General features: G+C 38.4%; 2 protein-coding genes across 2 annotated transcripts in view; one reads left to right on the forward strand and one right to left on the reverse strand.

The window, feature by feature from the left end:
• nbeab (neurobeachin b) overlaps positions 1-27,976 on the forward strand; it is a gene marked incomplete at its 5' end in the record, with an annotated part of 373,184 nt that overhangs the window by 260,103 nt on the left and 85,105 nt on the right. The window contains 3 exons of the mRNA XM_079823731.1: positions 6,462-6,608; positions 7,166-7,198; positions 13,320-13,456. Of these exons, the coding sequence (XP_079679857.1) occupies positions 6,462-6,608; positions 7,166-7,198; positions 13,320-13,456 (317 nt within the window). The remainder of the gene's footprint in view (positions 1-6,461; positions 6,609-7,165; positions 7,199-13,319; positions 13,457-27,976) is intronic.
• mab21l1 (mab-21-like 1) lies at positions 13,724-16,500 on the reverse strand. Its single transcript, XM_079823728.1, has 2 exons — positions 16,247-16,500; positions 13,724-16,166 (listed from the first exon to the last, which is right to left on the reverse strand). Exon 2 carries the CDS (start codon positions 16,102-16,104, stop codon positions 15,025-15,027), a length of 1,080 nt encoding a protein of 359 aa, XP_079679854.1. The 5' UTR covers positions 16,105-16,166; positions 16,247-16,500; the 3' UTR covers positions 13,724-15,024.

The following is a 27,976-nucleotide window of genomic DNA, read 5'->3' on the forward strand; positions in this document are numbered from 1 at the left end:
AAGCTGTAATAACCCCCTCAAAAAAGAGACACTTTTTGATTTTTTTTTCTTATAAATTCATTTTTGAAAATGTGTAATTCAGGCTCTGTGAGCTCTAGCACCCTGCAGACAGTTTGGGCTGTTTCCACTATATTCCAGAAAATAGTGGAAAAAAGAATTTTGTCTGTATCATGTTTTATGCAAGATTTATACAAATGGATCTGAAGGGAGGACCCTTAAAAAGACACAGGGATATTGCATTTATACCACTGTATATGGGGGGGGGGGATTCATTTGAATAAATCTTGCATACATGATCTACACAAAAATCTTTTTTCCAGTCTTTTCTGAAATATAGGGGAAACAGCCCAAACTGTCTGCAGGGTGCTAGAGCTCACAGGGCCTGAGTTACACACTTTCAAAAATGAATTTATAACCAAAAAAATCAAAAAGCGCCTCTTTTTTGGTGGGGTTATTACAGCTCAGACAACATATACTTACATGTTTATCACTTTTAGCAGTGGTTTATGTAACTTCAAAGGTTTTCCTGTAAAATGACACCAAAATTGTGTTTTTAGACCACTGTATGTGGGTATAGGAAGATTTTCAATTTGGGCAGGGCAAATCCATACGGAAATGGTACCAGAGTAATTTAGTGTAAATAAGTTACTTTGTGTAAAACAAATGCCAAGGTGATGCATGTCTCCAGAAAGTAGAGAATGGTACCACATATGAGGTCAGAGCTCCTCCACAGACATTTAAAATTGAAAGTATATACATGATGATGTCATTCCGGGACTTTAAGTGGTTAAATTAAACCAATTTTCTGGGATTGACTTGAAAGGTAGTATTGTTTATGCCTACCCTAGTATCCACCTTATTTTTCAGGTAAGTGAGGGCATTGGCATGGCCATTTGTAATTTGAATGCTTCCGGTGTCATTCGTTTCCAGTTATTTTTAGCTGTACAGAACAGCTTGTTATGCTACTTGTATTTCTTACCATATTATTTTAATGTATTTTCTTAATTATAAACATGCTGGTTTGTAGTGAAAATAGTTTTACAGTTTACTGCACTTTACTGTATTCTTCTCGTTATCTCACTATAGCAGAAAATAAACCACCAGAATCATGGAATTACTTCCATGTTGTAAAATAAGGTGGATACAAACAATATATTGAATTCATTTTTTAAATCCTCATTGGGGGCTGAGCCCCCCCTAATTGAAATCCTAGAATCGCCCCTGTTGTGTGCTAAATATTTATATGTTTGTTAAAGTCCCACAGTGGTGTGATGCACAGAGTTGCAAAATAAAATTGGGAAAGGTTCAATGAAAATGCGAAATAAATTGTGGAAGAAATAGTTCTTCCAAAAATTTAAAATCTGTTATTTACTCACTCTCAAAAACCTGTATGACTTTCTTGCTGGCCCGCAGAAGATATTTTGAAGAATGTTTCAACAGTTTTTTCCATACAATGAAAGTCAAGGTGGTCCAATGTTGTTTTTGAACTCTACTAACTTTGAAACAGGTGTGAGAAATTACTATTTTTATTGTGGGGTCTCCTGTCAGTGACTGTAGTCAGGTATCTACAAGATGTAGGAGAAGTTAATTCAATTTTAAGTGATTCTGACCACATACACAGAAAATATTGAAAAATTATCTGTTTGCCTGAATGACAATTAATTGTGAACCCAAATAGCCTGGTGTTTGTGCTCTTGGCATAGATAGATGACCATAAAGAGCATACGTAGATAGACGTCAATCTTTGATATAATGCGTTACGCAGAGGGGCAATTAATATACAGCCTTTTTCCCACCAGAATGACATTTTTTAGTGACATAAAACGGATTCAGTGTCAACAGGCAATGATATATTAGCGCTAATGGGGCTACCAGAACTAGAAGTGTCTACAAGTTATCAACAAATGACGAAATGCAGTGACCAGGTCTGCTGGGACTTTATATGTACAGGTTTTGTTTGTTTTCCTTCTTGTGGCCTTCTTGTGTAAAACATCCTAAAGCTAAATGTTGTTTTTTACTCCCAAACTCTCTCCATTTGCTCAGGATCATTTTCTTGTCAAAATCGGCTTGGTTTATTTTGTCTGCGTTGCACCGAGGTCCTAAGCTTTATCTTGCCAGTCAAGACTGAAGCTCAGCCCCATCAGCTCTCCCTGCTTTAATGCAGGCGTAATGACGGTTTACAGAATTACGGTCTTAAGTTTCCCTCCGTCTGCTTTGATCCATGACCGCTCGCTGGCTCTGTGCCTCTAAATGTTACACGCTCCCTATTTCCGAAAAGCGGTCCCACTTCTTCCTTGGCTCTGATGAAAGCTCCTGAGATATGAGATAGAGCAGGAAGCCCGCTATGTTATTTTTTTCCCCCCTCTCTCTCCTTCGCTTTTTCTTTCTTCATCTGTGTAGTGGTGTTGACAACATTCGAACGTGACCGCTTTGAGACAAGGTACATGAACCCCACGGGAGTGTAGGGAACATTTTAAACACTGCACTGAAAAGAAACATGTCAAAAGAGTGTCAGCCACTTTCTATTTCTGATAAGCGTTTCTTATTTCCTTTTTTTTCACAGAATCTCTCTGTTCTAGAGTCTCAGGCAAATCTGACCTTATACAAGAGAAATCCAGTGTGCAGTGACGTGTGTCAGGCCTGACTGCCATTTTTCTTTCTTTTCTTCAGTAATTAAAGCTGATGAATTAATCTTTTTTGTTCGATACAAAAGTGGTTACACGCATTTTGCATAATTTTTCTTTTTCTACTCTGATAAGGCTGTGTGATGAGCTTTGGTGGTATCTGCAGTCGCTTAATTGCTGTCGGTTCAATCTCGTTCTTGTCCGGATATAGAGCAGATTGCTTTATGCTTAATGGACCCGACTTTCATTTCATTTTGAAATGTATAACAGTCTGCACATGCTTAATCGTGAGTCTCTTTAGGGGGAGTTAGAGTGTATTAAGGCCCTGATATACTTCGAACAAAATCAAAGAACAAATGCAGTCATTTTGAACAAAATCAGGCCAAACCGAAGTTTGTTTCGGGAGTTTGAAACGGCTTTCCAAAGTGCACTTTCCGGAAAAGTTTGCTCCGGCTGGCAAACACCTCCGTACAACCATTGTTTTTTGCCGATTATGTAATAGGTAGGTGTGCACTGAAGCTCCGCCTTCTTGACGTGGAAATCTTCTCCAGTTAATTTCTTCTGTTCAGTCCATAGAGGTTGAACATCTACGATTAAAAACATGAACACACTGATGAGCTGCTTTGTAGTAGGAAATTCAATCTAACCTAAAGCGGCATTGTCGCTGTTTTTTTCCATGTTTAATATGTAAAGCTGCTTGCTTTAAAGGCACAGTATGTAAGATTGTTTTATTTAAAATATCCAAAAACCACTTGAACAATGTTATATATTTTGTAGACTTGTGTACTTATATTATTCCAAATGTTTTCAAGAAATCCAGAGAAATAAGCAATTTTAACCAGGACACGGACCATGTCCGTGTATCGCCTATCAATGACATCAGAACCGCATTACCCTCGATTTCCAATTTTATTTAGTAGAAATCATGGAAAACCAAAGACGCTTTTAGCATATTGTGTGTTTCACAATCATTCAATCATTGTTAGAGCTCAACACAGTTAGTCTTATTGTTTTACTTTACCTGCTTGATTTACCACGAGTACCATGTTTTATCATGTAATATCGATCTAGCTTACTGCAGTGAGCAACAAGTGTCTCGTAGTAGCCGCCTAGTGAACGCACAGAGTAGCATTATAACATAACTTTCAACACACTCATATGTATCTAATATGATAAAACAGTGCTGTGTTACCCCATATACGCATGACTGTAAGGCTGTGTTCACACTGCAGGGCTTAATGCTCAATTCCGATTTTTTGAAAAAATGCGATTTTTTTGCAAGGCCGTTCACATTTCCAATTAAATGCGACCTTTTGTGATCTCCTGTGTGAACGTGAAATGACCCAGAAGTGACCCGCATGCGCAGAAGAGTACTCAACGATCAACGACGTCACTTGTTGTTTACGGAAGTAGCCAAATATGGGTGTCAGCATTGGAGTTCGTTTAGCTTTATTAAAGTTATTTTCGCAACGGAGCCAGCACCATTACAACCTTCTCATGTTAAGAAGAAAATTAAAAAAGAGGAGGAGAGCAAGGTTTTTGGCCATGGCGTTTTGTGGAGCAGTGGTAGCAACGTCGGTACAGAGAAACGTGTGTGTGCGGAGTCGCAACCAGGAGTGGTGGGATACTGATGTGAGTGGCTTTACTGATACCGAATTCGTCAGTAACTTCAGAATGACCAGATCCACCTTCAATTATGTTTGCGAGCGCCTTCAACTAACTTTGTCACGGGAAGAGACACGTCTGCGGCGGCCCATAACAGTGGAGAAACTCGTTGGAGTTGGAGTGTATTGGCTAGCAACAGGTGCGTACTTCTTCTTTTATTGGCGGTTCGCATCTATTTCTTGTGCATTACCGCCACCACTGGACTGGAGTAAGGAACGGGAGTTACAATGATGACGTTTGTCGCGTATCAACGACGTGCGGGTCGGATACATGTGACCTGGCAGTTCAGACTGAAGACGCATTTCAAAAGATCGGATATGTATCGGATTTGGACCACATACCCAAGTGGCCTGGGTCGCATTTGAAAAGATCGGATCTGTGTCGTTCAGACTGTCATGAAAAGATCAGATACAGGTCGCATAAGGGCAAAAAAATCGGAATTGGGTCGTTTCAGCCTGCAGTGTGAACGCAGCCTAAGAAGCAGAAGCGGTCATAATACAAGCTCCACTGCTCTCGAGCCGTGTGTCGCGCTCGTCTCTCATTAGCAATCGCTCCGGCGACCTTGTTCCACTCCAACGGCTTTCAGCCCCACCCTGCTTCATAACGTTAATAAATCTTTAATACATTAGCTCATCCATGAATATGATCCCTGCCCGAGTCCCGTCGGCTTTAGAGGTGAAGACAACAACTCTCATGATTCCGCGAAATCAAGGCATCATCAAGCTATGCCTTTGTTTCGAATAAGCGACCTCTAGCGGCAAAAATTACATATTGTGCCTTTAAAGCAATCTATTGTATAAAGTGGTATATAAATACGGGACGTGACTTGAGTGGAGAGCCATATTGAAGAGCTGGTGTAAACTAATCCACATCTCTATGAACAGATGTTTTCTTAACCGCTGTTTTCTCACCATTTTTCTTTTGTGTTTACTTAGTTATTGAAAGCGCACAGCACAAATGTGTATATTCATCTAAACGCTGCTCCCAACAGCATTGGCAACATTGGGATGTTCGCTAACAGTATACCACTGGTCACTTATTTGAAACTTCTTTTTACCCCTAAGCAAAGCATGAAAAAGATATTCGCCTTGAATATATCGGGACCTTTAAAGTCATAAAATGGAAGTTGCATTATTTTTTTAATCTCTATTCTGATGCATATTTGAGTAAAATGGCTTCTTGAACAAGAAAAAAATATAGGGCAAGACTTAATTTTGTCCATCGCGGATTGATTGGATCATTGTGGTTTGCTATTGGTCAATCTCATGTGAGTGACAGGTTGTCCCACCCTTGCGCCAGTAAACGTATCATCAGAGAATAGAAAAGTGGGAGGAGACGTTATTTTCATTAAAGATTATGAGGGCACATCATTTAAAAAAAAAGGAAAAATCGGTAACACTTTATTTTAGGGTTCAGTACTCGCTATTAACTAGTTGCTTATTAGCATGCATATTACTAGGATATTGGCTGTTTATTAGTACTTATAAAGCACATATTAATGCCTTATTCTGCTTGACTTTATTCTACATCCCTTAATCCTACCCAATACCTAAACTTGAACGCTACAAAAACTACATTACTAACTATTAATAAGCAGTAAATTAGGAGTTTATTGAGGAAAGTGGTAGTTAATAGTGAATATGTGTTCCCCATGCAATGATATAGTAATAAAGTGTTACCGATAAATCATTAATAATAAATACTGCAAAATGACATAAAAAATAAGAATAGACCAATATTATTTTATGGTGACTTTAATCGCTCTATCCAGTCAGGATTTGGAAATTAAAAGTTTGACACAATTTGACAACATTGCAGATAAGCATGCCAGGTATAATTTGTTCCTATAGCAAAGTCTGCAGTATTTGTCTTATTATTCTGAATATTCAAGACATCCCAGATATAATGCGCTAAAAATAATGCACCGAGTTGCTACGTTGCTTGGCAACCATAATCTATTTATCTGTTGTGGCTTATTGATTTTCTGTGCTCTCAAATCTCTCTAAGATTCATTAAGGTACACAAGAAGCTTGCCAAGTATGCACACAATATATATTTTTTAAATAAACATATAATCTACATATTTATTACGTACATGTATATTGTGATTCTTAAATATGCTTAAGTACAGATATTGTATGTTGTCATCCAATCACCCTTGTCTCCTTGCAGGCCCTGAGGAAGACGAGGCACTGAGAGGGAGGAAGGGCTTCCGAGGCCAGGCGGTGGTCAGCCAGAACCCCGAGACAGAGCTGATGCTCGAGGGGGACGATGACGCTGTCAGTCTACTACAGGAGAAAGAAGTGGACAACTTGGCAGGTGAGGGGATTTATACATAATACAGCGTACAATCTGTATGGCAGAGACACGTTAAGTCATCCTTCAGCTTCTTGATGTGACGCTTTCTTTCAGTCAATTTAAACGTTCTACGTGCCACATGGGTTTGGATTAATCATTAAATAATAATTCAAAAAACACAATTTGTTATATTAATGAGACTCCTACGTACCTGTAGGTTTACCTGTACAGAGTGGTCCTGCCATGAGCCCTTCATCTGAAATGTCTTCCACGTTTGGTAGCATGTATTTATTTATATATAGCTTAAGCGTGGCATTTTGGCAGAGTGACAGAATTTGACGCAGAGCAGATATATAAATATATCTTGCTTGTCAATCTAGATGCAGACCAGTGTAGTTTGTGTGGTTACTTTGCATTAGGACTGTGTTTATGTTTTTCTGGCAGTGTTGTAGGGTTTAAGCGTTGCTCTGGACAGTGTTACTTTTTTCTGCTGAATGTTTATTTATTTATTTATTTAAAGGCTATAGTATAACATTATTTTAAATATGTCTTTCTCTTCTTTTTTTTTCTTCTCACAGCAAGTTTCTGTCCCCGGTTTTTTATTTCCAGAGGCAGGTTTGACTATTTGAAAAGTGATTAACCCTTCCAAAACCACTAATACTACTTTTAACAAACTTTTACTACTTTTAGAATTAAATCAAATATGAATCTGACCAACAATCAAGAGGTAATCAAGATCAACATAGATGAGTTTATTATGTATAGCTACAACCTGAATAACTTTCCGAAAAATCTCATCTGCTGTTAACGGCAGTCAACGTTAAATCAAACGTTACGATTGATCTTTGAAAGATCGTGAATCTGATGATTTTTCCTTCATAACTAAAATTGCCTAATCACAATTTTTTTTTTGAAAGCGGAATCATTTAAAGTCTGTAAGTTTTGCCTCTTTGTCGCCATCTCTGTTTGAATCCTGCAATTGCAGTTATTTGCGGGATCATCATCTTTACGTGGGTTGTGCAAAGGCACGGCTCCTCAGCGTGGATGAATCTAATGTTTGAGGAGTTTGTGTGGGTGTCATTCATTCACTGCATGGTGTGGATACGATACTTCGTAATCATAGATTCTACATCTTGGAATTGAAGAATTTTCAACGGAAAATGTGGAATCTGTCGGAATCTGAACAAGTATCTGCCACATTTGTTCATCAAAAAATCATTACAATAAATTGCGCGACCAACAGTGATTGAATCTAACGATCGCTTAGCTCACATCACATCAAACCGTGCAAATTATTAGGGGCCAAGCACCGAAGGTGCAGTGGCACCTATGGAAATCGTTAGATTTCTTCCTATTATTATTCCGCCATTGAAGTCTGTGGCAGCCCATAGAACCGTTCGCGGGAAAGTTATGAAATTTGGCACACAGATTACTGGCCCAACATTAACCAGACCAATTTTGGAGTCTCTAAAATAATCCCTCTAGCGCCACCACCTGTCCAAAGTTTCACTCATGTTTATGCTATTAACTTTTGAACCCAAATGGCTAGAAACAAATTATTTTTCCTCTAATTTCTTGGCTCAAGCCGATTCGATTACAAAAAGTTATGGAATTCAAGCTGATTCGTCAAATGGTTTTTGCTAAACGCGCGAACAAATTTTACGTAGCGGTTGCAAAAATACACTTAAGGCTATATCTCCGCAACGCTTTATTGTATTCAAACCAAACTTGGTACATGTCATCCCAAGCATGACCTGAGGCAACCTGCAGCGTTTCAGCACAGCACCACCTACTGGTCCGGAGATACAAAAATTTGCTATTTTTGCTTATATCTTCTAAACCGTGTGTCCAAAAATAATAACAGATTCAGGACGACATGCCGAGTCGACTGATATCCAATTTTAGCATATCGGCCATTTTGGCTGTCGGCCATTTTGAATTATATGCTAAAATGCTGTATTTTAGGAACGCATGAACGGATTATCACGAAACTCGGTATGGGTCATCAGCACGATGCCCTGAAGGAGCCTGAGAAGTTTAAATTTTTTTTTCAAACGCTTATAACTTTGAGTGTGGTTGACTTATTTTCATGGGAGTAAAGTTTTTGGTCTCCTGAATCCTTTTGCCGAGTCCAACGATACAAGACTTACCAGGTTTCGGCCTTTGGTTTGTGCTGTGTGGTAATTTAGCGTTTATAAAACGTTAGCTGATATCTTCAAAACCGCTAGTCCGATCGAGACAAAACCAGCATCAGAAGTTCGAAAACATAGGTTGATAGCTATATGCTAATGCCCAAATGTCAAAATATTAATAGTAAGGGGTAGTAAAATCCAATCAAAGTCAGGTGTCAGTCATTTTTTACGTGTTTTTTCATATAAATGCCTATAACTCCAAAACGAAACGAGATATTTTCACCAAAATTGACACACATATGTATGGGCTCACTCCGAAGACACAAAAATAAAATTGTAGGATTGTGCATCTTGATGGCGCTATATTTTAAATATATATATTAAATTGGCTCTATACAACTCAATGTTTTAATGTGGGGTTTTAACATTTTTGCTTCAAATGTCTTAACTCGTTTTTTTCAGTTGGTCTGCTGCTAGCTTCCTTGTTTGCTTCTGTTGCGCTTGGCCCCGGTATTGCTGCTTGCAGCTATATTTATTATTATTATACTTTGTTTTCCAATTGGTAATGTTAACAACATCAGCATTGCCATGTGTATTTATTGTGTATTACCATTACCTGTAGATTTCAATTTCTGTACAGTCTAATGATCTTTTGCTTTTGACCACGGGCGAATCTCCAGTTGTCACCGATGATTGTCGTTTGGACCTTTTTGGATTACGATCCGCCATCAAAATGATAAATTTAATTATTCCAGCTGCTGTGAGAAAAGGCTATAAATGATCCGCCACCTGCAGCATCCACACACACACGATTTAGCCTACTAGCTGGACTCCTCCTTTATGTATACAGATGTGACGTAATGGCGCAAAGACGAACAACGGCATGCTCGAATTTCCTGCTGGAAAGCTACCCGTACCACTCAAATTATAACACATTATTACAAGCTGTGAATCGAGCTAACATAAGAAGTTTTGAACACTGGCTGTTTATGTACTTGCTCAAAAATTGATTTTGGATTATTTTTAACCAATAAAAGTTACGGACAGCAGTTTTAAATTTCCATTATGCTCAGCAATATGAGCACAGAATTACCACTGACTGGTTGTCCTCCCAGTGTTAATTGTACTATGGTACATTTTTATCAGCCTATGTCGGAAGATGCTATATATGATATATGCATTCTGAATGTGCAACAGACATGTTATTAATAATACCCAGAATAATCAATGCCTCGACTCGCTCCGCAGACCTTCATTAGTCAATGAAGGTTAAAAATGAGTGGTGAGATATTTATGCGTCTGTAGAAAAAAGCCAACGCTTTAATCTATCTTTTTTTTATTTATTATTATTTATGCTCTTTACTATCTGAAGTGTTAATGCTCAGTCCTCTATGCATAGCTGATTTTGTATATTAAAGCTCCCAGCACACAACCTGTCCGAACCCATTCACACTATCTAAGCAGTTCTGTAGGCCATTCTATAGAATTCCTGACTCTGTAAGAATTCATTCATTAGATCTAAAAAAGGGATTGCCTCAATTACCTCTAATATTTTCCCACCGATGTCAGCCAATTTGCCTTAAAAGAATGCAGAATGGTGTGTTGCTGCTTTTCTTTTTCTTCCATCTATGTTCAAAGTAAATTTACTGGAATGCTCTCAATCATAGATCCTGGCACAGCTTATAAATTCCTGATATGTTAAATGAGCACCATCATATTGACTAATATAATGTTTAAATGCACTGATTGTGTATATCCAGCACTTAAAAATGAGATGCTGCAATACTTTACAGTACTGACAACTTTCAGTTAATGTATGGAAAAAGCAGCATGAACATTTAATAGTGTGCCACTGTATTTGACACAGTATTTTGACTTCAAGTATTTATCGATTGAAAATGCTCTCTTTGATTGTATTCATTATTATGAGCTTATGACGTGACCTTTTTTTAATCATCTTATCTGCACATTTCGTTTTAAAAAATGTATTTAAACACTATATATTGTGTTTTTTATAGTTCTTTTTTTCTGAATTGTTGTGTATCTTCACCACAAGGGGAGCAGTGCTATCTGTGTCAGTATGCTGTTTCTATTTTCAGTATGCTTGACAGTAGGCCTACACGCTATTGCTAGTGCTAATGAAAGCAGTGTAAACAACAGGCCAATCAACAACAGCCTTCTCACAGCCAATGGGAGGGGCTCTGTTAGCCTGCAGCCAATCAGAGTACAGGAGCTGTCATGGCTGTATTTACACCCACAACTAATCATAGACAGAATTGGTGTGATGTGAGAGAGATGGAACTGGTTTTGTTTGTCCTTTCACATACTCTCTGTCTCCCATACTTATTCACATGCCATACTTTTTAATAAATTATTTGTTTATAATGATATGTTTTATTAAAATTCGATTATAATATTAATACATTTTGCAAGTTAAAAAATATATATATTTTTTAGATTTTCAATCTCATGTTCTTTATCAGTTCATGTTTAACAGGCTGCCTACGTTGTAGGCTACTCTGATCAAACAAATAATGTTTTCTCATTTCCACATTCATATTAGGTCCCTGTAGTTGCAGAGAAAGGGAGAGATAAACAATCATCTTTTTTTCCCAGCATGCTTTTGTCTCGCCATAGTGACATCACAGCCGATAGCGCGAGGCAGCCTGTTTAGCAGCTGACGTCAGGACACAGCGCGCGGCCCGACCGCATGCATGCAGCTCAGATTTGCTGAGTACAAATGCACCTGTTTCATTCCAACATGATAATCTGATAATCCTCACTAGTACTCTGAAATCAACACTACATCACTAGAACATCGGCCCTACACATTCATCAAACAGGCTTCATATAGGAAAAATTACAAATAATTTAACAGATATTAGTAGGCCTATAGTGTAGTATTATAATGGGCCTATCTTTATAAGAAACAGATAGGCCTAAATGTTGTTCATATGGATTTACAACAATCAAGAAAAGGTCCAGTGCAAGCGGCAGATGAGATCACATGTTATGTGAAACCTGATCGCTCTGATTCTATAATATATAAGTTTTTTTTTTTCTTCGTCCCATTTTTTTAAAGGCCCCTGGAGGCTTTAGCTCTAATCCTCTTCGCGCATTGGATTAATCTCTCTGGATTCACAAGTGTCCCCATGCCACATTACAATTGCCTCTTTTTCTATTAAACGTGTTAGAGGGACTTGATTCGGATTAAAGGGTTTGGCTTTACACAGGTGAAGTGATATTCGCTTTTCGAATGATTTGCAACCACAAAGAAAAAAAGAAATCATTATTCGTTCAACATAATTTATAAAGAGAGATTTGATGAAAAGGGGCTTATTTTCTACCCTTCCTCCTAACATTATTTAGAGTTGGTTGAATTAATAGATGTTGAGTTGGCGCTTGTGGTTTCAATCAGACATTAATTGGCACAAAAAGCAGCATTTATTTATTTATTAAAATATTTTAATCGCATTGTAAATCATGCATGCCTTATTTTCTGTCAGTATGTTTTTTTTTTTTTATTTAATTTAAAGGAGCATTGTGCTATCATGATTTAAAACTGTTAATATTTTCTGTGAAGTAAAATGGCGTATGTTATAGCTGGTACAAGAGGAGGCAGAGTGGCTTCGGTTTCTACGAGCGGTCGGGGAGAGCAGTGAAGGAGTGCTCTGGGAATTGAAACCCAAATCCACTTGTAATCTTGCAACAGTATCGGGCATAATTGGCCGAGGAGAGCAGATTAAGATTGATGAGACGTTAAAGTGGCTCTTTGGAGTTCAGGGGATCGATAAATATCCAAATTTCAAGAGCCTCTCCTCACATCTAGGACAGACCCGTGGGCTGCTAAGGGTGAACTAATAAAAGACAGAGAACTGCAAAGAGAAAAATATAAAAAGCGCGCGCGCGCACATGCACAGATCATAGTCATCTGACCGGAGGTCAAGACGTCTGTAAATATGTTAATAATGTTTGTAAGGTCAATTTTACAGGTTTCATATAATCTAAATGGAATCTCAACGACTGATTTGATTAGGAAGCGCATAAATGCGTATCACTCACATATGATTTGTTTTGTCGCAAAATAATGAAGGAAAGTGACTGTGAAATTATTGCTGCTAGGCCTTATGAAAACGCGCAGCTATTAAAATATTAGATTTTTTTTCTGCTTGATATAATGTCATATGGCCAATACTTCAATTTGAAAGTCTAATCGTGTAAATTGCTGACACGATTATCTTCAACAGTTTATATGTTTTTCCCCTCTTTATTTATCTCTGTTTTATTTCCATGCGCGTGTTTTTGTAAGAATCTGCTCCGTATTTATCTTCTGATTAGTCTAGATTATATTTATAAAAACAATTATTTTTGGTTTGAATAGGCTATTTTTTTCGCACGAGGACTACCAAGTCTACAAAAACCGTATTCGAAAAGGCAAGAATGGGAGAAAAAATATATATATATTGCTAACACATTCTGAATAAATGTCGTTGTTTATGTGTATGGTTGTGTATAAATACATCAGCTAACTTGCATTGTATGGTTTGTTGAAAGCGATGCATATAGGTTCATTTTAAAAATATACATTTCCTCGTTATAGGCCCTGTTGTTTTGAGCACCCCGGCCCAGCTTATTGCCCCGGTCACTGAAGCTCGTGGGACCCTCTCCATCACTACCACCGAAATATATTTTGAAGTGGACGAAGATGACCCAGCCTTCAGACGGATTGATGGCAAAGTAGGTTGAATTTCTATTGCATTTGTAAGTGTGTATAGAAATAGCAAGCAGAATTGCACTTATAATGGCATGGAACAAAATAAAATACCATGAAGTGTTTAATAATCTTAGCACTTTATAAAAACCGTCAATTTAATAATGTTAAAAATATATAGGCCTAGGTACATTTATTTTGTTTCTAAATAGAGGCCCATGCATTGAATGCCCCGCGAGGCCACACGCAATGACCAGTCTTGTTTTTTTTGTATTTTTTATTTTATTATACTTGTGGTTTTTACTAGAAGTGCCTGGTAAAATGTCAGTTAGAGTGATATTTTGTGTACAACAGCCTATGTAAAATTAACCAAAACGTCCGCGTTTAAAACTCAGAATTGCGCAAACCGGCAATCTTCAGTTTTGTCTTGAATAACACGGAATATAATCGAACAAATTGTAGGTGGAAAAATAAAACAATTTTAACAATGAAGGGGTGCAATTCAGATGTGCACAACTGTCATGAGAGAATTATCGTTAAGCCACACATTTCTGACCTGTCTGTGCAATCCATATTTTCAGTTCATCTTTGTCCTTCTCTTAGCAGCCACTGTTCACAGGAGGGAATTTTCAGTTTTGTGTATTCCGTTTTTTTTTATTTTGTAAGAACCAGGCTACATCGTGTAATGTTCACGTCGAAGATCCAGAGGCTTAAAAATACCCCCCCAAAAAATGTATTAAACTGCAATATTTATATATCATGAATCATTATTTGGACACAAATATTAATTTGCTTTTATTAAATCTTTAAATAAACTCAGAGACAGATATATAAAAAAAATCAAATCACAAAATGTTATATTCCAGTGTATTTCAAGTGCATTATTTTCAGGTATATTTTTTTCATATATATATTCTCAATTTCAGCCTTTTATCATGTAAGCAAGGTACAAACAAAAATGGTCGAATATACTTTAAATAAGAATTCAAGTATGCGAATGGAATGTTTAAGAAATAGTACCATCAAAATGTAAACTTTCGAAATTTGCCATTGACAATGGATTAAATCGTGGATGCAGGTCTAAATGTTTTTTCTTCTTCGTTCTCTCTTCAGAAATAATCCAGGCGAATGTTAAAACAGGTGAAATTATACTTCTATTTACGTGTCACAGAACAACAAATCACAACTGCAGACCACCGGATTCACAATCTACAAATGTGTCTATTTACAGTATAAAATGTACAGGTTGTATTCTGTCACGTAGCTTTTCTTCGAAAGCTTTTAGGTAAAATGTGTTGTTGGGCAGGGCTCGTAAAAAGAAAAGAAAGAAACAAACAGTAATACTGACAGGTAACTATATTCATTTTGATTGTTGATACAATTTGCTCCCTCCTTATGACAAATTCATGCCATGTGAAGTATTTTTAAACGGAGCTCTCTAAAATATTTTTTTTACAACAAAAACAACGTGGATTGATTTCAACAGTGACCATTTTGTGGAAGAGTTCCTGATTAGCGTCTAGGCCTCAGAACTTTGATCAGTCAGGCCTCATATTCATAAACATGCCGTTTGTTTTATTTTTATTTTTTTACCTCAGAGTTTCTCCAGGCTTTTAGGGTTGGTTAGAATTTCTCTAGCCAGTCGCCAAGTCTGTTTGGCAGCGTTTTCAAGGGCCGAATGTGGCTTCCCTTGGAAAAGGTCTAGGTTTGGCAGAAAATAATGGGGGCATCTCCTGCACTGCAAGCACGAAATGAGCTGCAATAAAATCCCGTTCAGTCGATCCCCGAGGCAGTTCTCGTCCCAGTCCGACTCGCGCGGGTGTTTTTCGCACTCGTACGACACAAGAGTTTTCATGTGGTAGTTGTTGAGAGGTTGCCCTGGTAGTTCAAGGTGACGGTCGCGCAACGTCTTGAGCAGGGACAGGCATTTCTTCCTGCACCCTCCCAGGAGCAGTCGGTTCTCCGCTTCGGCGAACTGCAACACCCAGGCATCACTCTCCGCCGAGCTCTGCTTCCCGTTTAGCGAGTAACACTCCTTCGATAAGAGGTTGAAACCCTCGGCTTTGACTTCTGCCACCCTGTTCGGACCAGGCCACGGGATGTGCGGCAGCGGCCAGTGGGCAGCGCTGCGCGGCCATATGCCGGTGCACTTGAACGCGGGAGTGATCTGAACAACATATCTGTCTCTGATGCGTAATTTCACCTCGCTGGTGTCTGCGACCATTTTAACCACGTCCCTATAGCTGCACTTATCCACAGCCTGCGCCACGAGCGTCTGGAACCTGGAGCGGATCTTGCGCGCGGACAGGTATCCCGAAGCCGTGATGAACTCGACCCAGAGGGACATGCTTCTCTTCCGCCCGTCGCTTAGCTTGAGCACGGCGCAGCCCGGCAGAGAGCCGTCGTCCACGAAGTTGAAGACCCCCATCTGGTTCAGATAGAGGACCACCTCGAATTCAGTAGGGGAGATGACCTCGAGCCCCTCGAAGCGGTTATCCATTTCGTTCAAGGAGCTGATAAAGCGGGGCTCCTGGACCTCCACCTCCTTCAGGACATCCGAGACCACCTTGCACACCTCCCGGATGGTCTTGGAGATGGCCGCTTTCCGAGACTGGCATTTCTCGTTGTAGTATTTATTGAGATGATACACCAGCTTGGCCTGGGCGGCGATCATATTTGGACAGAGATCCGGGTTGTACACCGGAGTCTCGCAGTAACCCGAGGGATCCAACGCGGCTGTTTGTACAGGAGCCAATTTTAGAGAAGAAAGTGGACTATTTAGAGGGAAAAAATGGGACTTTGAAATAAAAAAATACCTTTTTTTTATTTGTGCGTGGAGCACATGCACAAAGTCGACCAGTTAAATCATCAGCTTCTGTTTTCAATTGCGACCAAAAAAAAAGTCAAACCCCTTGGTCTAATTCGGCAATTAAAAGTCCATACGCACGGATCAGTAGTTCAGCAAACCTCTTGTATCCACTTGCGGTGTCTTTTCTCTGTTTGTAATAAGGGTTGGAAAGTGCAGGGTGCTCTTAAGTGTGTGTCCTAGCGTTGTTGGTTTGTTTAAGACTCCGAACTCACTCCTGTGAAATTATAAAGGGAGGGTTTGAGAGGAGCTCGTCCAATCACGGCCCGAGTCGTCACTGCCTTCAGTTTATTGACGACAAATTAATCCTCCGCTTTTATACACAACCAAACCGTCTGGTGGAAACACACCTACACTTTGGAGGGAGAAGATACAGGTTTATTCGCGATATATACGGGCTTTTCCTGCTCTTCTTATTAGATACAGAATATTATTTAGCAAGGCTATTTTTGTATCAAAAATCCTGTCATTTCACATGTCTGTGAATAGAATATTTAGGCTAGTATCATTTGGTAATTTCAAGTTTCCTTTTTACTCTATCGTTATAAAAACTATATTACAATTTGTCGAAAATATGCTCTTTGAAATTTTCTCTGTAGAGTGGCGTGTAGTTTGAAATGCAAAAAGTTTTTCGTTGATCTGTTAATTCGATTTTTCTTTCGGTGTTGCAGTAGGCTATTGTTTCACTTTTTCAGTGTTTAACGGTGTTTATTGCCACATTGCGTTGCCTACATCTCTCTTTATAGTGCATGTTATTTAAAATTCGCTTTGAATAATAGGCCTAGACATATTATTTTTAATATTTTGTAGTGTAGCCTAAATATAATAGCGGCTATAGGCCTAATGGTTAACCATTACACGTCTCAGTACCGAATTCCGGAATCTTGTGTGTTTTTTGGTTTGTTTGTTTGTTTTTTGTTTTACATTTCAAACCGTGTTATTTATTTTCCTTTAGGACATCGAGCATTATTTATGCTGCATTTAGCTTAGTCGTGTCGTCGCCTTACTTGCTTAATGTAAAATATAAAAACGATTAGCTTTAGTTTTACAGAAGTTCATAGATGCCATGAAGATGAAGGCCATTATAAGGGCTTAGGTAATGTTTCAATAATGTGTTTTCCCTAACATGCTTTTTTTCTCTCATTTGTGTAGCCTATAGGATAATTAACTAGTTATTTTATTTTTAATTAATAAAAAAAAAAGTAGTCAATTGCTTAAATTATAAGCAAATGCAAAAAGCATTCCGCAGTGGTGTAGCAAATGTACAAGGAAAAGTGTCTTTTAGATCTTTTTTATTCGTCTTTCACGACAGTTCTTTCATGTTTTTATTTTTTATTAAAACTAGGCTAGTTCTATTCTTCTAGGTAGGCTACTGAAAAATATAAGTCTGATCTGAACTTCTTTGAATTATTATTTTAACTAGTGTCGTAGCTTATTCATTGTTCTATTCTGGTTCAGACTCTAAATCTGTAGTCACGGTTCGTTTTATTTAAAACTTTTTGGAGCGTTATTTAAAATATCAAGCTTTTATAGCAGGCCCATTTTCTTCCTTTTAACCTTTTTTATCCACTTTTTTTTGTCTCGGCAGATTAAACGTTCAACAATTTAATTGTACAAACGACAGGAAATATTTTAACGATATTTTTTTCAGACTTTTCTAGATGGTTGCGTGGTTGATTTAAGTGTAATATTGCGCGAAATAGCTACTCAAGCACTTTTCTCTCGATATTATGTCTGAAATCGAATGGAAACCACCGAGAACATGGCTAAATTCCTCGTGCCCTTTCCAAACTCAAACATGACGCGACACTGATTATGAGTAAATTGCTTCTCTTTTAAAAATTAGGAGACGTGTTTGAACGTATGTTTTAATAAATATTGTCTGTTATGTGATACCTGTTCTAGATATATAATGCATGTCTGTTTCAGTAGCCTACATACATAGAGCAGATTGTTGTAGGTCACTGTACTGAGGCATCACGGTAGGTTGGCTCCAGCCCTCACTGTAGTCTGCTTGGCACCTTCTGACTGGATGATTTTGCCAACCATAATTAATAGAGCTCTGCTGTTTGCAGGCAGAGATCACATATATCAAAGTTCTCCTTTGCCTCTCAGGAAATTAAAGCAAGGAAAATGCTGATTGGGCCTTTGGCAGGGTTATGGCATTTTATTAAAATCAAACATTTTTATGTATTAATTTATTTTTAAGAAGCATTTATTCTTGTGTCCAAAAGACTTTATTTGTTCGACCAATTTATCTGATGTATTAATTCCATTCTTGACAACTGTACATGCATTTGGTGACATGAAAAACTTTTTTTAGGTCGATTTTTTTGACAAATGTGACCACAAAACCAGTCATAAGGGCCATTTTTTTATTTTAAAGTCCTAGCAACGCATATTACTACTAATAATACGTTTTTGATTCATGCTAGGAAATGTACAAAATATCTTCATGGAACATTATCTTAATATCCTAATGATTTTAGGCATAGAAGAAAAATCATTTTGACTCATACAATGTATTGTTGTGGCTACTGTGCGATTTATGACTGGTTTTGTAGTTCAGGGTCACAAATGTGTGGACTGGAAAACACTTTCTTTACTGAAACTTTGTTACTCTCAGAATGTTTTTGGTGCTCTCTGTTTAACCCTGCTTTCCTTTCACCTCAACCACCTCACCTCTCTCTCTCTCTCTCTCTCTCATGCACACACATTACATGGCAGGCACCCAACCATATCAGACGGTCTCCTTCCCTTCACTGGTTCATGCTCTGATGTGTTCAGCACTGCGTTTGTATGTCTGAATCAGTAGCTTGTCTATTGTTTGCCAGTGAGTTACAGTAAACAGTAGTACAGTGTTATAGTATCAGACATTATTTCATCTCGGATTAGCTCTTAATCTGGTAACACTGTTTAGTCTTCGACTCAAATTAGCCTAGTTGGAAATGAGCAAACACATATACACAATATTTCAAACGCACTGTGGAACAGAACTCGTCGTTGTTTGTAAGTATTTTCATTACAGCGTTTAATGATAATGCAATACAAAAATATCCAGGATCAGGAAGTGTTCGATTTTGTAAACGCACTTGATGAACGAGAGCCATTGAGTTCGTTTGGAAACTTTTATTACTTCGTCTTAAATCGTTTCAATACAAAACCATTCAATGCTGTATACTTGACTCAAGCGCTCTGTTAAGTGTGACCTGAAGGCACTTCAAAACCCCCTTGACCTCGGACCCCCTCTCCTCTCACGCACACTACGTCTCCTCAACATTGCAATCTGTGTGTCTTTGTGACCGTAACACACTGTCCACAGGCTTCCCTGTGATATACGAGGGTGTGACAACAGTATGGGTGCTATTTCTGACCCAGCGAATAGGATGCCGGATTGTGCAAATCAATACAATGACTCCGGCTTCCGCCCCTTTTTGGGCGAGCATATGACCCAGGAAACGTTTAGCTCGTTGAAGGCCTCTTTGTTCGGAAGTTTCTTTCTCCCTCCCGTCTTGTTCTGAAGAGCGATTCTCCTGTCAGAATGGGCAGGCGTGCTGATAAAGGCCCTTGTCAGACACATGTACACACGTTTAACTAAATTGCTTTTAAACAAATTGATCATTTAGTTCTTGGAGGTTTTCAGTCACCATCTTTCGATTTCAACGTGTAGTTTATGAATATGAATAAATGGGTGTTGTAATGGGTTATATCAGTATTATGTTTTTAAAGGAGAATTAGATTAGACAGTGACAGTATAGTGCTTTGATTTTACATGCAAGTAATATAACCTTTGATTCATTGATTGAAATCACTTTTTATGTTTTTATTATTTTATAACTTAATACTATTTTATAGTATTTTATTTTAATATGACATTTGTTTTCCTGTTTCTTTGATCGCTTCTCTTGTTGTGTATAAGAAAGAAAAAAAAAGTCTTGTGAAATACATTGCAGACAGTGCTGCCATTTTTGCATCATTCAGTGTATTTAATTAGAATCCCGCATTAATAATCCAGCATACTGATTTAAAAGAACGACATCACAGGACAACATTAGCACATCTTATGCGGCTAGAACATTTGTACGCCAATATTAATAGTATCAAGAGAGTTATTCACAGATTTGAATATATCAAGAGCTTAAGGGAGTCTTAATTGAAGTTAATAGTCACTTCTTCACACTGATATTAATAATCCTATTATTCAGCGACAAAAGGAGGTCAGCTCAGCTTTATTTCATCATCATTCATGGACAGTTCCTTACACTGATCCCATCATCATTTTGCGACAGCTAGCGGAAAAGGGGGGAAAAAAAAGAATATCAAAAATGGATCTGAGCCAAAAGGCGTTGCTAGGTCAAAGCACAGATTATCGAGTGCACTTAATGGAGTGGAGAAGTCAAATATAAATCATATTAAAGGCCCTGCCATTTAAGACAAGCAATATTAGCGTGGAGCTCGGTGCTGGTGGGGATTGCATTATACAAGATGGACACTTATTATGACATATCCCTTTCAGCTTCCTGCAAATGGATATCAAAATTGTCATTGAGTTTTCTTCCGAAGCGAATTTGGTTATTCCAGGCAATATGGCCACACTGCAGGGCTCCAAGTTAATTTTTTTTCTTGCCTATCGGCTGTCAGCCCCCTACCTCTCATGCTTTGAATTCTCTCCCTCCATTTGTTTTATTTTCCATGCTGTATTAGAAGCCTCCTCCTGGGGGGAAGTTTGGAAGAAGAGTACAGAATTCACTCCGTAAAATGTAGAATTTTTTGGTATAGCGGACTAGATAGGCTAAACCTAAACAGTAACCTCCCAAATGCAAAGGAGAGAGAGGAACATTGGAAAATTAATCACTTTTTTCGTTTTTTCTTTTTTGAGCTTTGCCATCACCCTTCCTTACCACCCCCACCCCCCCACCCCGCCAACAGCAATATGCGTTGTTGCTTGTCAGCTTCTCTGATTAATGGCGTGAATTTATTTGCATAGATTTAGCATTGATTTCATTAGTTTATTCAAAAAAGGACCTTTTGATTTAAATGTCCCTTAATCTGAAATCGTACAAATCTGAAGATTTTGAGGTGTGTTCACTTACAAGCATGTGAGATCTAAATCACATATTCCGCATACAGTATGTGGGCGAATTAAAGAAATGTCCCCCAAAAAATTAACATTCAGTCATTCCAAACCTTGACTTTCATTCTTCTGTAGAAAAATATAGAAGATATTTAACAAAAAAATGTCTCCATACAATGAAAGTCATTGGGGTCCCTGGTTGTTTTGAACCCCATTGACTTTCATTGTATGGACAAAAGGTTTGGAATGACATGAGGGTGAGTAAATGATAACAGAAGTTTCATTTTCGGATGAACTATCTATTTAAGTTTCTATTAACAGGTCAAACTTTTGAAAGTTTCCTGCGAAGCATCAATTTCATTTGGTATTCAGTAAGCAGGTCCATTTGTTTTCATCTGTTTGTTTTCAAGTGGCGTACACAAACCCCAGGCTCGGTAAAACACCTTTAACAAGCGGCCGTCACAAGACACCAACCTCTTCAGCTCCCTGTGATTAATCTTAATGTCTTGGAGACATCCCATGTTTAGAGGTTGAGTCCGTAATCATTCGCTCACTGACCCGATGATACTCAACCAGAACATCCTCTCAACAGCCCCGGTGAGGACAATGCCTTGATGCATTTCAAATTAATTATACAGCCCTATTCTGAGAAGCACGTGTGCTCGACAGCCGGTTCTGGAGGGCGAAAACAAAGAGAAAGAAAAGGAGAGAAAAAGACTGCATTTTTTTCCCAGGTTGGGGGGCTCGGGTAATGAAATGCTGGTGGTTGAAGCTCATGATGAAATTAGGCCATGTAACCCAAATAAGGGATGAAGGCTTCATAATTGCCAGTCCTTGAGATCTGAGGTGCTGGGTGCCAACTGTCAGAGCTGGGCTAATGATGACAAATGTCTCTCTATGCAGATTGCAAAAGGGAGGAGAAAAGGTAGAAGGGGGGAAGAAGCCGCCGCAGGAGAGCGAGAATAAACCGAAAGAAAGTGAGCAAACTGCAAAGTGCTTTCTAGCGAAACGTCCCGCGAAGCGGTAAAGACTAGATAGAGCCTTCAAGAGGGGGAGGTTATGTGTTTTTTTTTTTTTTTTTTTATGCTTTAAAGTATAAGAACAGTCAAATCCATTAGATAAATCAGTGCAGAACTTGGTATGACAGACATTTAAATTACATTTCTAATCTTTCAACAAAAGCGTTTCATTGCATGCGTGACTTAAACTCGTATTAATGTAGAGTCGCTGCCAAAACAAAATGCTAAAAATACCCAAATCGTTTGTAATCCTGCAACTCTCTGCTTCATATTTTATTGCTCCTAAATCGCTATCACAAAGAAACTCATAAATTTGTCTGCACTTATAGGTTAGCCATTGAAAAAGCAAGAACCTATAGTGATGTAGTGAGGTCCAGCTTTCCCCAATTTGTTGCATGAATGGCTTTTTGAAAAGGTTCCCACTTGCTACAAAAGAAGCCCCCTTTTTTGTTTGCCCTCTCCCCATCTGTGTCATCTGTTGTGAGGGGGGCGGTTTCTGTTCGAGGGAAGGGGCGGGACTGAGGGGGGCTCCCTGGTGACCGGGGCCAGTTGTTTTATGGACTCGACGTAGCGGCGCAGGCAGTTCATAAGTTGCCAGTTCCTTTGTGTAAGACGACAGGCTGACACGTGGGAGGCGACACGGCCATATTGACGTATATCATTTCCATTAATAACGTGGATGAGCCCCCGCCTCGTTTCCTCCTGCTGACTTATACAGAAAATCCCTCCACAATGACACTTAATTGACAATGTAAAATGAAGAGCTGATTTTGATGTTCTTTTATGGAGATGAGGTTTAAGACTTACCAAATTCATGTGGAATTAGGCAAAGGTGTCAGAAAGTTTGTTGCAGTTTTGATCTGAATCCTATCTTCAATACTGTATATTATAAACTCTAAATCTCTCTGGTAACAGAAGCAAGACTCTGTTTTCCATATTGCTGCGGCATATGGAGCTAGTGACTGGTGTTTTATATTACACGCTCATTAACACCACATGAGCTGTTTTGTGACGCTGACACGTAGCCTCAGCGAAGGTTAAAATGATTGATATCCTTACCTCTGCTTTATGTGAAAGTCTGATTTTAGGGCCAAAGGAATTAGGCAGCTCATTTTATGGTCTGTGGTGCTTTTAAGAACAGGCAATGACAAAATAACTGACCAATTAATCGGTTTGCCACCTTTAAACAAAGCTAGCATCCGATATTTACATTTTTGTCTAGGCTATCTAACAGACTGAAAGGGGCAGATTTGTTGTTTAATCCTCAGGGGATAACTTTAGTACATAAGTATTTAAGTTTATATGTTGATTGGTAAACATAAGCACTTTTGCAAACATTTGAGCATTTTGCTATGTTGCTAATGCTTTTAGCTTTTTTCCATCTGAGTCACATAAAGATCACAGACTCAAAAGCTTAATACATAGGCCTACAGTGGCCCCCTGTTCTAGTGTTTTGTTATATTTTTGGGTTCCAGCTTGTGGCGGCTCTCGACCGGCCTCATTAATGTAGTGGTTGAGGTAGCTGGCTTCCATAATCAAAATTCAGTAGGTGTGTTTCAGCTCCTGGAGAGGGCAGAGGGAAGAGCTGACGTGCCGCTTCCTGCCTTGAGGGCTCTCACTGCACGCTGGAACAGCCCTCAGGCTAAAAGAGCAATCCTGATGACCACGTGCTCTCCTACAATAAAACATTCAGCAGCCTAGGCTTTTTATATTCAGAATGTTTTTAAATGCATGGATACAAATTAAATAAGTATAAAAAAATTTAACTAAAAATAACAAATATAATCCTATGTATATGTTGGCTTATTGCTTTTAAAAACATTTGCAATTTTGCATTTGCCAATGATAAAAGACACTAAAGTTAAAATTAACAGTAACAATAATAATTAAAAATAAAAGTATCTTTATTTAATATTGTTGACTATCATATTTTCGACTGTTTTTTTAAAAGCAAGCTAATTTATTTGATGAATTAAAGTAAACATAGTAATATTGTGAAATGTTATTGCAATTTACTATTTGAATAAATATTACATTTAAATATATATAGTAATGACTGCCTAAACATTCAGCTGATATATATATATATATATATATATATATATATATATATATATATATATATATATATATATATATATATATATATATATATATATATATATATATATATATATATATATATATATATATATATATATATAATTTTTTTATTATTTTTGGTAATCAAGAAATATTACTTATTATTTATTCTTATTGTTGTGTAGGAAGTGCAAAATAACTTTTTGAAATACAAATAGTGTGTAACATTATAAATGTCTTTACTGTCACTTTTGATCAATTGAATGCATCCTTGCTAAAAAAGTATTAACTTCTTTAATTAAAATATCTTACTGAACCCAAACTTTTTAAATGTGTGTGTGTGTGCATATATATATATATATATATATATATATATATATATATATATATATATATATATATATATATATGAAGTCAGAGTCATAAGTATATGACACTGACTTCTGCACTTCTGCACTGCTGAAATTCAAATGATTTTATTATTGTGTCAATTTGTCTGTTGGCGGGGTTGAGTGCGCGCAAAAACAGGCGGAGGTGTTGACACCATCTGACAAACGAGGATTAGCCGTTTACAGAAGCTGTAATATGATAGGTCAAGGCAAGGAGGTGCTTCCTCTACGACTCCGGCTTGGCGTAATGAATGATTGACAGGAGAAGGAGAAGCTGCCAGTCGGCGGCAGAGGTGCAGGCTTGATGGCTGCCGCAGAGCTCTGTGGATCCCTTGATCACGGTGGGCCGCTCCCCTTTCATCCGTGCCCACAGCTCTGCCAGGAAAAGCTGCTTTTCCTTCCCCCTCCTCTCTTTTTCATTTTTTGATTCCCCCTAATTTACACATTTAAGACATTTTTATTTGCTTATTTGCAATTCTCTTTTTATTTAATACTTTTTGGCTAGTGAAACTTCCCTCCCACTTTTTCTCTACCTCCCCTCCCGCCCTCTCACTCTCTCTGAGTCTCTTTCTTTCTTCTCGGTTTGCCTTTGGGCGATGAACTAATTTCAGGCTCCATAATTGCAGCATGTTGTACACCTGCCTGCTATTAATTCTCCCCCGTCATTCACTCTCTCCTTCTTAATGAGATATTATTGTAATTATTGTTATTATGGTGTTTGGCGTAATTAACGTGATTGATGTTGGTGCTAGGGGAGGGTTTATTTTGGCATTTGAATAGATGAGGGGATACTCCTCGATCACACAGGACGCGGCCAAGGTGCGATGGCTCATTCCTCTAGTCGTACATAATGGATCCAGTAAAGTTGAATACAGGACAGTTCTTTCTAAAATGTCACTCAAAGTCTGAAGTTTTGGTTTGAATGGCGCACCGCGTGTTGCTGTTTTAAGACTTGACTGGTAAAAGGCCAAACAATGGCCAGTGTGGAGCTTTGTTTCGATACGTCACTTAGACCCTGTGAAATTCAAATTTCCCCATCCTTCAAATGGAGGGCTGAGGCGTTTGCCCAGTCCGATTTTAGTCAACCTGTTGTGTTTGGGGGGAACAAAAAAGTTCTTAGTCCATTTGATCCCAATCCAATTGTTTTGGTATTTGTGGCTGATAGGAACACAAAAGGATAAAAGGCAGAAGGCCCAGAATCTTTCCTTCCAAGCACTGGCAATCCAATTAGAGGTTTGATAAGGACCATATTAAGGGGGCTTCATGCTAGAGGTTTTTGTAGTATTGCGGGGGTTTACATACATCCCCTCAAGTCTGACAAAACCTCCCTTTGGAGATATTCAGAAACAATCCTTAATTGGAAAAATGTCATCCAGCAAATATAGATTTTTTTATAAAAGGTTGTCTTTAGGAGTAAGGGCAAGACTAGTGCATAATAATTGATTAACTTTGTGTCTTCTATGTCGCCGAAAGGATAATTTTCCTTGTAGAAAGGCAATTTGCGAGAAGTTTGAGTGCAAACGCTAGGCAGAACTACAGTTTGCATGGATGTTTTGAAAGAGCTATTGTCAATTTAACTTTTCTGGACAGGTATTAGATACCTGCTGTTTTAATAGGCAAATTCCCCTTGAGGTCTCATTATAGCCTATAGTCTGGGTCAGAAGAACAACCAATCTCTCACTTATATTCCCCTATAGTAGATGTCCTCACTTCATATTTATATAACATTTAGTTGAAACCCAAGTCTGCATTCCATAAGTCCTGAAGTTTAGATACCCAAGACCTTAGGACTTAATGAACAACATATTTCAGGTTGCCTGTAGTTGCAGGGACCCTGTTCTTGACATTGCATGTGAGCTCCGGGACTCACGAATAGCGGGGGCTTTTCCCAAGTCGAGGATCTTTGAGTGGGTGACAGCCATTTAACGCCACACGACCTGCGTCTCAAGAGCCACCGTCAGGGCCCTCTTCAATCCTGTTAAGTACAATCACTATTCATGCTCTTTCCATGCTGCTTTGAACTGCTCGGGCCCCATGTCCCATGCAGTGCTTGGTTGTTGTCAAGAAACACACATTTTTATCATGAATCTAACAGCTTAAAACAAACACACAATCCAGAGGTTGAAGATGGCTTATAGTCTGAGCTCTGGTAATAAATAACTGGTAATAAATAAACACACAAACCAGAATTGTCATCTACATTTTTAAGCAAAAAGCAGAGGCTTTTTGTAAACACATTTAGTCAATTCACATGAGTTCTGTGGCAGTTTATCTTTTAAATATTTCTGTCATCAGGTTTCCTCCCCAATAACTCCAGTCTTTCTCCTCTCAGAGTCTATTGAACGCCCCAGTGCATTCAATCGTGTTCAAAGGGAGAGCTGAAGAAAGGACGGAGCATAATGCTTAATAGGTGCTTTAGTAATTCTGAAGTTTTCATAGCTTAATCTGTTCTGAAAAGCTCGGCAGAGAGAAAAAGGCCCTGCAAATGGCCCTCAGAGTTAATTTGATGTGACTTCTGTACAATAAGGCTGGCGGAACGCTAGAAGACCATTCTGCCACGTTACCTTTTCTTCCATCCTCCTCGGACCCTTGGAAACCGTTGCCTAAATGTTTCATAAGACTGCCTGTGTAAGCCACTCAAGTATTCTCTTCCTACAATGCCTACTTTAAGACTATTATTACACTGCGCTTGAGCCAGAGGAGAGGATACAAATAGCAAAGCTTCAGTCTCTCTTTGTTGCAAGTCTGCGATTGGTTTAGCACAATCGGGAGAGTCGTTGTGTTCTAAACACACTCATTGTACGCCTCATTTCTCCCCTTTTGCCTTTTGTTGAATTCTCGGCTTCCATTTTTGTTGATAGCAGAGGCCCAGACACAGTGTGTGCTTACTTTGGCGATTGCATATGAATAGATAGCAGGCCCAATGGATAGCTACTATGAGAATGCTTTACTTTGAGACTTTGATTGCCAAAAAGAATTTCACCATCTGACGACTACTAAAAAAATACTTAAGTTAAAAAAAAAGTTATTTATGTACCGACAGCAATTGTAAAAAGTAATTGTTCTCAAACAGGTTTCTCGGAATACTTACCCTTCTGCTATTGGTTGGGGAAACC

This window comes from Gobio gobio, assembly GCF_949357685.1.
Source record: "Gobio gobio genome assembly, chromosome: 8".
Classification (NCBI taxonomy): Eukaryota; Metazoa; Chordata; class Actinopteri; order Cypriniformes; family Gobionidae; genus Gobio; species Gobio gobio.

What these genes read in the sequence shown, in the direction of transcription:
- mab21l1 (XM_079823728.1), bottom strand. Translation starts at nt 16,104, where the DNA reads ATGATCGCCGCCCAGGCCAAGCTGGTGTATCATCTCAATAAATACTAC.